Below are 12,200 nucleotides of genomic sequence, written 5' to 3'. Positions count from 1 at the left end.
CTGGAAGAGGACCCGGAAATCCAGGGAAGACAGAGTCCTGCCGAATTTAACATTTTTTATTTATTCTCTATCCTGCCTGGCAGCAGGCCAGATTGACAGGCTGGCCAGCTGTTGAGTGGGAAAACCTACAGTAGAAGACTGTTGGGGACTGTCCCCAGCAACCTGCAAAGATCGTGGGCCACAGAGCTTGAGATTGTGGCTGGATTGGGGCTGGGGGCAGCGGTTGTTGGCAAATTGAGGCAGTGAGGAGACCCCGCAATCAGCAGAAAGTTTGCTGGAGAAGCCAGGGAGAAAAACTTCTGCTCCTCTTAGCCCACAAGCAATGCTTTAAAAAGCATTTACACCTGCCTGGCCCGCTGTTTCAGTCTCCACTTAGCTCCTTGGTTTCCCAAACTCTAGGGAAACCAGACAGCCAGCATTAAATTAAGCTCCCAACTGCACTGTAGTAGCGCGATTTAGATATTATAATAAATCTCTCAAGAGCGGGACACAGATATGGCGTACAACCCGCTGCCGTAAATTTGGCGGCAGGTGAGTATGCGCAGGTTGGGGTTGCGTTACATGATTTTTAAATTTTAATCCCTCCCAACTCTCTCCCACTCGTTGTGGAGGGTTGGGGGAGTGGGGTAAAATTGCCCCTTACCTGTTTCCCCATCTATTTTCTATAAAGGTGTAAGGGAAGAAAGGAAAAGAAACAAAAAAGATAGCAAGTCATCCTGGTCATTCCTCATGTACTTAAGGTTGGTACAAAAGTAGCGGATGCTTAATAACGTTGCCAGGTACTCCTCTTATAAGAAGTACTACGGTGAACCACAAGCTGGGATTAATATGAAATAATTAGTTACCTTTCTTGTGGTGTTCAATACTCCACTAAGTTATTATTTTTAAGCAGGTAGAAATGCAGTATAATGAATGCACAACAGAACAACTTTTTGTGCCTCGATTTCTCAACTTCCATAAAATTTAGCTTCTGACAACTTGATCTAAAATTTTCAAGTCTCTATATTCTGTGTCTTTTGGTATTCATTTTTCCAAGCACTCTTACCTGGGGTGCAAACTGTTGGACTACACACTGCTCAGAAACATACTGCGGTATGTCCGTTCCTTCGTTTTGTTCAGATGCTTGTTTTTGTACAATGAGCGAATGTGCAAGAGGAATTCTGTCTGAATCTTGAATTAACAGATGTTGAGTCTGGTCTGTGGCTGCTTGTTCTTCCACAGACTGCTCTAGCCTAGTTGGCTGTGTGGATACTACACGCTGCTGTGTTACCGTTCCTGTGTTTGCTACAGGCTGTCTCTGAATAACAATGGATGGCCCTGTCTGTAGCCCCATCCCAGAGTGTTGTAAAACTACTTGTTTCACTGTACCCGGTTGTTGAATATATACATGTCTTGACATACCAGGCTGTAGAACAGACTGACTAGTTACATCAAAAGATTGGTTTGTCAGCAACTGCTGATGTGTGGGAACTTGACCAGAATTGGATTGTTGGAGTGTGGGTGCTTGGTCTTGGGAAGACTGCTGAATGGCATGAGTTTGACCAGAAACTGAGTTTTGCTGGATGAGAGCTGTCTGCCCTGTAACTGTATTGACTTGGTGAATGATATGACGAACAGGCTGCTGGAAATATTTCTGGCCTGCAGCACTTTGGGTTACCATTACCGGTACATTCACTTTATACATATGACCTAGAAAAGACAAAAATTGAAGAGAATCAACAGCATTTGAGGACAGAATAGGATTAGAATAGGCAGCACCAGCAAAACCACAGCAGGCTGATTGCAAGTTCTATGGTTCACAGCAATAGTATGTTCCTTGAAAAGAATGGAAAATAGTAGACAAATTGGGCTGGATTTCATTTCAGTAATGGGCCGCAAGGCAGGAGGCAACCCTGTCTCACCCTGGTCAAATTTAACAGCGGGCAGGTAATTAACTGCCCTCCATCAGGGACAACGTCTCCTTTAAGGGCCAAGATCCCGCTCCACGAGCTGCAATCAATCAGAGGGCCAGCAGCTCAGCAGCGCCACCGGGAACGGTGGCCACTAGGCACGGGACCAGGAGTAGCCATGGAGCCCCAGATTGCAGATGAGTGGAGCTGCCTGTCAGACAGCCCCCAGTGAGGGATGGGGGAGGGGTTTGTTGTCGAGGGCAGGAGGAGTGTGTTGACTCAGGGTGGCCTTTGCTGCCAGGAACCCTATGTGGGCCACAGATTGCCCAAGCAGGACAGCACCCACCTCAATCCCACAGCCTGCAGGGAGGCTACCTGATGTTATTGGGTGGCCTTCCCACGTGGCGGAGGCCTCTCCCCCCATCATCCCATTCAAAATTAAGAAACGGTGAAAAATGTATTCTACTGTCTGAATCAGTATAAAAATTATGACCAACAGCAAAACCTATAGTCCAGAGGCTCCCAATTGTTTTCCCTGAGCCCCCTTTCAGAGATTCACACCCCATCCACCTCCCTTTTAGGAAATCAGTCTTCACCAGTAGTGTGAAACAGGCAATAGCAAATCAGTTGCATCGTAATCAATCACCGTGCACCCGAGGCAGCTCTGATTGGTCCAACATTCACTTCTAAAAATCCGCAGGAATTCAAACATCGCAAGCTATGCTGAGATCGCTCCATGTTACGAGTTCAAGTTCATCATTGTATATGGTTTCTTTGAACGTAAACTTAAATTCACTCAGTTTCTTTAAAATTTAAAAAAGAGGTTCAGACTTTTGATGCACTTCTGGCGATATGAGATTTCTCCGGTGGCTCTCTTTCTCAGTCACTGTCCTCCTCACACCTCCCTCCAATATCGTTGTCATGTCCACCAATTTTAGGAACCTCTGCTATAATGAGTATGTAGATAGCTGAAGCACATTAATATTTTGCTCAGATACAGATAACATTTAAAATGCTCTTCAGTTGCTAAATTGAGAAAAGCATTTCCTTTGAACACCATTTTAAATCTGGGAGTGCTGTTATAAAGAACGTCAATCTTTCTAATTACATCCATCTAAATTTAAATAGAACACATTCCAATATTCACTGTCAGTACTGCTACACACTCAGCAGGTAGCCAGCAAACAAATAAATCAGTAATTAGTGTTTTGCCCGAATCCAAACTTTCCTCTCGTTTAGCCTTAAGTTAAGTACAATTTTGCAGTATATTTACTGCTGCTTACTCTCTATGGTGATACAGCTAAATTGTTAAATTGTCATTATTTGTTTTCCTAGAATAAAGCCCGAACAGTTTACAAACCTAAAGATCAGATTACGTTTGCTCCTTGAAAAATGCATATTTTTAACTGTTATTTGAATGCTTATTTTGTTTTGGATCTACATTTTGTGCCAGCAACAGCTATCAATACACTGAATGCCTTTGACGCATGAGCTTGTACAGGCAGATAAACTGCCTCTGCGTCTCCTTTCAAATGCTCCAGCCACAATGTGCAGCCTGGGGAGAGTGGAAAGAAGAGAGAGCAATTCTGATTCACAAAAAGAGAAAAACGCAATGTTTAACACTGGAAAAATCAATTTAAGTAAATTGATTTACTGGAGCAAGGAGGAATACAAGATGCTTGCCTGAAGCAGTCTGTAAGGTAACTCCAGCCGGGACCTGGATTGGAAGGCCAATGCCAGAAGGTAATGCAAGAGTAGTTGTAGCACCTGAAGTGTTCTATGAAAACAGATAATACAATAAAAGTTATAAATAACAAGGAAAATCTAACATTTTTATGTTTAGCCAATTAAAAACAGTAATATTTATCAGCTCAAGTCTCTCTGAGCAGCCTACGGGCCAGTCTGAAGCACCAATTTCCATATTAATGTCAGTGCTCGGAACATACAAGATCCATACACATAAACGAAGTCGAGAGAGCGAGAGCCACCATCATGGAAAACAAGTATCCCAGAAAGCCTCTCTCACTCTGCAGATGAAATATAATCAATATATTTTTATTAAAATTATTTATGTACAGATAAGGGAGTGCATTGTACTGAAAATATGGCTATCTTTCCTTCTCCTTCAAAACAATAATTAACTGGAGACATACATATTTGGAATTCTATGCTTGAATTGGAATTGCAGGAGAGCATACAACACTCCCAGACAGATGGAGACTACTTTGAACAAGAAAATCCCTTTCCCGTTCAATGCAGAGTTCTTAAATATTGTCACACTCACGAGAAGTGCAGTGATGAAGATACAGAACCAAACCGAAGAGTTACAAAAAATGCTGACTTTTCCTTTTTAAAAATTGGACAATGTGCTGCAAAATGGCCAAAGATCAGGCTGACGGGGCCTGTATATTCAAACTGTCTCACTGTCTGTAAAGGACAAAAGGATACATTGAAAGCTAAGAGGTGTCAATTACACCCATCCTGAACTCATAAAGAGACATTCCTGAATTGAATGGATTCTTCTGAAACAAAGATGGTGTGAAGTAACCACATCATGGTCCATTGTTCGTCATCACAGGGAGGGAGCCCTGCATCTCCCAACAGTGGCAACAGGTGAGAGATTTTGCCCTTAAAAAGTTCTCTGGAGAGAACACAACAACATCACAAAAGTCTGTCCAGCGTGGGCTGAGGGAGATCCAGCAAAACCAAAGGAGAAGCCCTGCTGTGAATTCTACCCTTCAAGATGGTGTAGCAGAGAATTGAAAGTGACCACCGCCTCCAGACTGAAGTCTCAACCACCAGAAAAATCTACAAACAACCCAGGCCTGCAACTTTAAAAGAGAAACTGTCCTCCGAGAAGATTCAACAGGTTTACCATGAACCCCAGACACCTACCTCGCTTCAAACCACTAACCCTTTTCCTCTCTATCTATTCTTGCATTGTGCGTGTGTCCGAGCAAATGAGCGCGTGGATGTTGCAACCATTTAGTTAATATTCTGTTTAAAACCTACAAGAAAACCAATCACTGTCTGTTTATTTGACAAATAAAACACAAAGGGCTTAACACCCTAGTAACAAAAACACTTGCTGTGGTCAGTTTGGAGGTGAACAATGAAAACCACCCACACCCCTTACCACCTGGCCGTAACAAACATGTTATGCAACAGCATCATAAAAGGCAGATTTGTACTCAAAATTAGCCATGACACTTCTGCTGCAATACAAGACGGACACACATTTCCCACAGGGGCAAAAAACGGCAAACTATTTCACTATTCCAACATGCTTCACAGCAGTTGACTGAAGAGCAACATTAGGTACCATAGAAAGCAGGGGGCAAAGACAATCCAACTTAAAGATAAAGACAATGGGCAGAATGGCCTCATTCTGTGCTGTTATGACTATGATTTTCAGGGCAAAATTCAAAAGCTCCTGATACCAAGCATAGGGATTGCAAGACACAATTAACCTGCACCTGTTATTTCCAAAGCAGGCAGCAAGCCAACTGCATGCTGCATAATTGCATGATTGCTGTGTATAACCAGCACCAAACATGCTATTGAGTGGCTCCATGCTTCAGCAGGGGGGCCTAGGTTTGTGTGAGGTTATTAACACGTAAAGCTTGCCTGAATTATTTAAAGCCAGCCTGCACCTCTTGAAGGAGAGGTACATTCTGGCTGGAGCAGGAAATTTTAGTGTAAGAGCCAGAGCAGAAAGAGTGAATTATGGAATAACAGGGGAGGGAACTTGTTCCAAGCTTCTCTGATGCTGCACTGGATGCCCTGGTGGAGGTGGAGGACAAAGATATGATCTATCCACAGAGAGCCAGAAGGCCCTCCAGGAAAACTGTGCAATGACAGTGGGAACAGATAGCCATGGCAGTCAATGCCAGAAGTTAAGCTTCTTCGACAGCACATTCCAAACCTATACCTCTAAAGCCTAGAAGAACAAGGCTCATGGGAATGCCATCACATGCAAGTTTCCCTCCAAGTCACACAGCAACACAATTTGGAAATAAATCACCGATCCTTCATTATCGCTGGAGCTCCCTACCTAACAACACTGCGGGTGTACCAACACCACACAGACTACAGTGATGCAAGAAAGTGGCTCACCACCACCTTCTCAAGAACAATTAGAGATGGCCAATAAATGCTTTGTCAACAACGCCCACATTTCATGAATGAATTTTTTTTAAAGCCCCACTGACCTGGATTCGGTATTGCAAAAAGGTTCAACGACCTCACACGAGGGTCGCAATAAGTGAATGTATCTTCAAATGCCATATCCCACCAGCTACACCACCAGTCTCACATGCTACTCAGGCACCAGAACCCCATCGTTCACCTACCAACAATCTCTACCAATCACAACTCTTACCTAACATTCATATCTTCATCTCATCCTGGCACATTTAACACTGACGCAGACCTCAGATCCACATCTCACAGCTTGCACATTCTGTCAGTTATTTAGCCATGACAGTGCACCACACTCACTGACACACAACCCTCTCCCATGCAGGATAAGGTACTAACCAGTGAGGGACAGGCACATTCTTACTCCGATGGAGGAGGTGGTGCTTGCCATCAATGGAGGGTCCATTGCTAAGACTGTGGCCAGCGGAGGGGCTGAAATCATAGAATAAGCCTTGGCAAGTTGCTGCAGTGCAACCTGTAGATGGTATACACTGCTGTCACTGTACATCAGTGGGAGAGAGAGTGAACATTTAAGGTGTTGGATGGAGTGCCGATCAAGCAGGCTGCTTTGTTTTGGATTATGTCGAGCTTCATGAAAGCTGTTGGAGCTTCAATCATCCAGGCAAGTAGGGAGTATTCCGTCACGCTCCTGACTTGTATCACATAGATGGTGGACAGGCTTTGGGGGAGTCAGGAGGTGAGTTACTCAATGAAGAATTCCCAGCATCCGGCCTGATCTTGTAGACACAGTATTTATACAGCTGGCTCAGTTAAGTTTCTGGTCCCAGAATGGAGGATTCAGTGATGGTATCAGCATTGATCATCAAAGGGGGATGGTTAGATTCTAGACTGCTGGATAACAGTTTGCAAAAAAAAAAATCTGATTATTTCCAGCATCTGCAGTATATTGTCAATGGGTTTGTGCAGAACCTTGAAATCAGGATAAAGTCCTTCAAAACTTGCCACTCTCTGTAGACTTTGGCAATTTCAGAAACTCTAGAAACCACCAAACACTTCTGCAATCACACCAAGAGTCAGTATCAATCAACCATCAACTAACCTGTAAGTAGTTGATTATCCCTTTAAATAGCACTGGTGTGAGTTCCTTCCTGTTGCTGAATGCATGTTCAGCTGTGCATGTTTAAGAAACGGCATTAGCTGGAGCGTTGAGCTCCAAAATGGCAGTGCTGGTGTCAATCACGTTGTATGCTGATTAATGTCACAATCTGCCGATACTGCATACTTCCAATGGGCATACTCTGCGGCCAATGTCCTCACCAAAATGGCACCTGGTGCAGCTTGCATGCATATGCCATGGACAAAATTTTTGAGCTAAAACTGCACTCATAGCACCGAAAATATGGGCACTAAGGAACTGAATTTTGCAGCCAAAATCTCTCCCCTCAACTTTGCAGCCACTGCAATAAACATGCAAGTACTTTTTGATTGAAGATATTAAATCTGTTACAACTTTTTATAATTTTCCTTTGTAATTTCATAGCATACTATCTATTGTCTCAATGGAACATTTCATTCCTAAGTCATTCTTAGCCCTCTGTTCAGCTCCTAGAACTGGCTGAAAAATGGCTTTCTGGAAGCAATATACTGAGAAATCCCAGGGGAGGATGACGACCTAAAAATTCTTGTATTGTTCTCGAGACACGGGCACCAGCAAAACTGACATTGCTGAATTTTTGTAGGCCTGACTGGGTCCAGGTGGCAGGTCCCCTTCCTTGAAGGACATGAGCAAATCAGTTCTGTTTTTATGACAATCCAGCTTTTGTGATCATTTTCTGGCACGAGTTTGGTAATGATCAGATTTATTGAGGGTAATTTTAACACCCCCACCACCCCCCCCACCCTGACCGCCACCCCGCAAAACAGATGGGAAAGTAAAATGTTAAAAATCTGAAACAGAAACCTAATCTGCCTCAAACCCATCCACTTTCGGTTTTAACAGAGGCGGGATGGTGGGGGGTGGGGAAGCAACTAAGCCACTCCCAGGAGGTGGGTCAGTCGTAAAAAAGGCTGAAATAAAAACAAGAAATGCTGGAACCACTCAGCAGGTCTGGCAGCATCTGTGGAAAGAGAAAAGAAAAAGGCTGTGTGCCTTGTGCCACCATTTTAACAAACTTATTTATTTTTATGTCATGTTGGCCGGATTTGCTGGGCATCAGAAAACCCAGCAGGTAAAAGGAGGAAAGAAGGGCTGGATTCATAATTAAGTGCCTTTACAGCACTGCTTGTGGACCAGGGGGAGTAGGAGTGTTTTCTCCAGGCCCAACAAACTTACTCTATGATCCACGATTTGTCTGACGCCCCCACGTCCATGATCTCCAATCCCCGATCACCCTCTGTGATTTGCCCCTTCTCCTAGCACCATCTCCACCCCATTCTGCAATCTCTCCACCAACCACCATCTCCACCACTCCACAATCTCTCCCATCCCCCACTAGAACTCCTGACCGCACTATCTTCCCCAACCACCAATTCCGCTCCTCTGCAAACTCTTGCACTCACCCCACTAGAACCCCCATTGGTGATCTCTCTCCTGACCATCTCCACCCCTCAGCGACCTCTTCCACCCCTCACTAGAGCCCCCAACAGCAATCACTCCCCCAACTATCCTCACCACCCCTCTGCAATCTCTCCCTGCCTCCCTACCTGCTCCTCCACTGATTGCTGTAGGCTTTCCCACCTAGCAGGCAGTCAATCTGCCAATCAGGTTGGCTGTTATGAAGTAAACCTGGAGCAAAAAAATTTAATAAGACGTCCTGCTGTTAAAAACTGCGTAACTTTCAAGGAAACCTACACTTCTGGGTGTCTTGTCTACAATTCCTCCCTAAAAATCCCAATCTGAATGTGCAGCCCCATAAATATCAGGGCCTTGACTTCAATTTCACAACTTGCCTTGGTGGTAGTTTAACTCATGACGTCTAGCTAGCAACCAAATATCATGACCAATAGGGCTAATAGGCAGTGAGGCCTGGACAACGTATGCCAGCCAAGAGCGACGTCTCAATTCATTCCATCTTCGCTGCCTTCGGAGAATACTTGGCATCAGGTGGCAGGACTATATCTCCAACACAGAAGTCCTTGAAGCGGCCAACACCCCCAGCTTATACACACTACTGAGTCAGCGGCGCTTGAGATGGCTTGGCCATGTGAGCCGCATGGAAGATGGCAGGATCCCCAAAGACACATTGTACAGCGAGCTCGCCACTGGTATCAGACCCACCGGCCGTCCATGTCTCCGTTATAAAGACGTCTGCAAACGCGACATGAAATCGTGTGACATTGATCACAAGTCGTGGGAGTCAGTTGCCAGCATTCGCCAGAGCTGGCGGGCAGCCATAAAGACAGGGCTAAATTGTGGCGAGTCGAAGAGACTTAGTAGTTGGCAGGAAAAAAGACAGAGGCGCAAGGGGAGAGCTAACTGTGCAACAGCCCCAACAAACAAATTTCTCTGCAGCACCTGTGGAAGAGCCTGTCACTCCAGAATTGGCCTTTATAGCCACTCCAGGCGCTGCTTCACAAACCACTGACCACCTCCAGGCGCGTATCCATTGTCTCTCGAGATAAGGAGGCCCAAAAGAAAGAAGGGCTAAGGTACCCATATACATTTTAAAGAGGGCCACAAATAACAAAGAATTGTTTATTAATATAACACTTACCAATTCTGCAGATGTAAAATTCTGCACATTTCTACCAGCAGGAATCACAATAGAAGCTGCAACAGAAATGCAAGATTTGACTATCGTGGGACAAAAACTGGATTTTACCCATTTTCAAAATGTAGCTGTCGAGTAAATCTAGCCAAAATTATTGATCCACAAACTTAATGACTTTGGCAAAGGGCGTATGGAAACCCACAGCAGCTTAAATTGATCTGACTTAAATTAGTTGATAGAAATGGATTACTGAATGACAGGTTCTGCAGATATTATTAGAATAAACTCCAATACTACTTTCTTGGCCAGACCATCTTCTAGGATCTTGAAAAGGAAGGATACTTGTTTTGGAGGATCTGAAGGATTAAGTGCACAATCTGCTACACAAATGTGATCACATCAAAATATGCAGATCTAATGTCTAAATATAGACTGTCAAGTTCACACACATGAAATCGTTATTTGAACACTAGTAAAGTCACATACAGTAAAGAATAGTTCAAAGGTAAATGAAATAGTTTTAGGAACTCGAATCTTCTGCTTTGGTTACCTACAAGTTTTTAAAGACTATTCCCTTTTAACAGCTTTACAACAACTCCTATAAGCAGACTTCACTTACAACACGGAAGCTATATGTTTTATTTGCACTGCTTTTGCGAAGATTGTGTGATCTGTGGCTCATTACCTAAATTGCATTGAACCCTTTATTGGAAGATAGACTTATACAACACTTTCAGTCACCTGGGAATATGGAATACTACCATAGAGATCAGAGCCTTAACAGGCTCAAGTAGCCATAATACTTAAATACAATTTAAGCAACATACTCAAGCATAGGAAGCAGGATTATGGCTAGACAGTAGAATTATCAATCATAAATCTCCTTTTCAGTCTGAACGAAGTAGTTATATTTTAGACCTTCTGACAAAGTGGCAATACATGATCTGCTTTGCTACCCCTCTTGGTCAAAGTACTAGATGGCCTCCAGCAGTTGTTTGCACAGTCACTGCTTTCAGGAGAGGTGGAGAGAAACCAAGAAGGTGAGAACATAAAGTTTGCTCTCAACGGGGACTCAACCTTCAGTGGTTTGTCAATCCTTTTTTAATAGGTTCAAGGAGTGCAATTTAGGAATAATGCTTGTACAAAAGGGTGATTCTTTTGTGTAAATTAACTAAATAATAACCAGCTATAAGACAGTAATTAATTGTTGAGCAAGACAGAATTACAATGTTTCAGGGTGCATTATTTGACAGTAGGCAAGAACATTTTATAAAAGAATAATCTGTGAGAAAGACTTAAAGCATAGGGCTATTGATCTAACCAGACTTTAATGACCCTATGGCGTGCCTCACAGATAACCTGTTTTCAAACATATTGTCACACCACCAGAACAAAATGCCGCACTAAGCTAATGCCCCTGACTTTTTCCTCACAGCAGTACTCTCATACATTGTCCAACAAAACGATCAATCCATTTTGTCCTGACAGAGTATTGTCTACATGAATATAAATAGAGCTAATCTATCTCCATTTCAAGTACGCACTGACATTCTAGACAAGAGTTTTAATTCCTTACCTTCCATCCTATGCAAAGGGCAAAGCAAATGTCTTCAGATTGCTGCTAAATAAGCCTAGTTTTAAATTTGTTATATTAATTGACATAGCTATAAATTTTTATTAATGGAAACTGAAGAGATCCTAAATGTTCCATTGTACCCTCCTAAAAATGTTGATGTCTTTAGTTTCTTTCTCTTAAACCTGATTTTTCAAGATTCCCTGGCTTGATCTTTGTTCTGTTACAGTTGAGGCATCCAATAACTAGTTAGGAGAAAAAGCAAAAACAGAAAATGCTGGAAATACTTAGCAGGTCAGGCAGCATCTGTGGAGTGAAAACCAGAGTTAAGTTTCAGGTCTGTGAAAGGTCATTTTCTGTTTTTGTTTCAGATTTCCAGCATCCGCAGTATTTTGCTTTTGTGTTGTTGTAGGGGGAAAAGCCCTAACTTACTGTTAAATGATGATATGGTCTTTGCTGCAGTAGTGCATTCTACAGCTTAAAAACTATCTGTATTTAAAAAAACCTCTACTACACGGTCCTAAATGTTTTACTTTAAATTAATATTAAAAAAGGCTTGTAATGTTGTAAAGAATAGTAGCAAGCCTGAGGATTGGGAGTGTTTTAGAAACCAGCAAAGGATGACCGAGAAATTGACAAAAAGGGGAAAAAAAAGTGTGGGAGTAAACTCGTCAGGAATACAAAAACAGATTGCAAGAGCTTTTACAAGGAGAGTTTCTAAAGTCAACATTGGTCCCTTACTTGCAGAGACAGAAGATATTATCATGGGGAATGAGGAAATGGCCATTGAACAAATATTTTGAGTCTGTCTTTACAGTAGAAGATGAGGAGAATTTTTTTCTCTGAGGGTTGTGAGTCTTTGCAACT

The 12,200-nt window shown here is 43.0% G+C and overlaps 1 protein-coding gene across 1 annotated transcript in view; it reads right to left on the bottom strand.

The window, feature by feature from the left end:
- ston1 (stonin 1) overlaps positions 1-12,200 on the bottom strand; it is a 113,334-nt gene that overhangs the window by 32,100 nt on the left and 69,034 nt on the right. Inside the window, exons 8-10 of the mRNA XM_068045699.1 lie at positions 9,764-9,819; positions 3,573-3,666; positions 1,046-1,689 (exon numbers count right to left, since the gene is read on the bottom strand). Of these exons, the coding sequence (XP_067901800.1) occupies positions 1,046-1,689; positions 3,573-3,666; positions 9,764-9,819 (794 nt within the window). The remainder of the gene's footprint in view (positions 1-1,045; positions 1,690-3,572; positions 3,667-9,763; positions 9,820-12,200) is intronic.

This window comes from Heterodontus francisci, chromosome 13, assembly GCF_036365525.1.
Source record: "Heterodontus francisci isolate sHetFra1 chromosome 13, sHetFra1.hap1, whole genome shotgun sequence".
NCBI classification, from domain to species: Eukaryota; Metazoa; Chordata; class Chondrichthyes; order Heterodontiformes; family Heterodontidae; genus Heterodontus; species Heterodontus francisci.
This window is presented reverse-complemented; position numbering and strand designations above follow the sequence as displayed.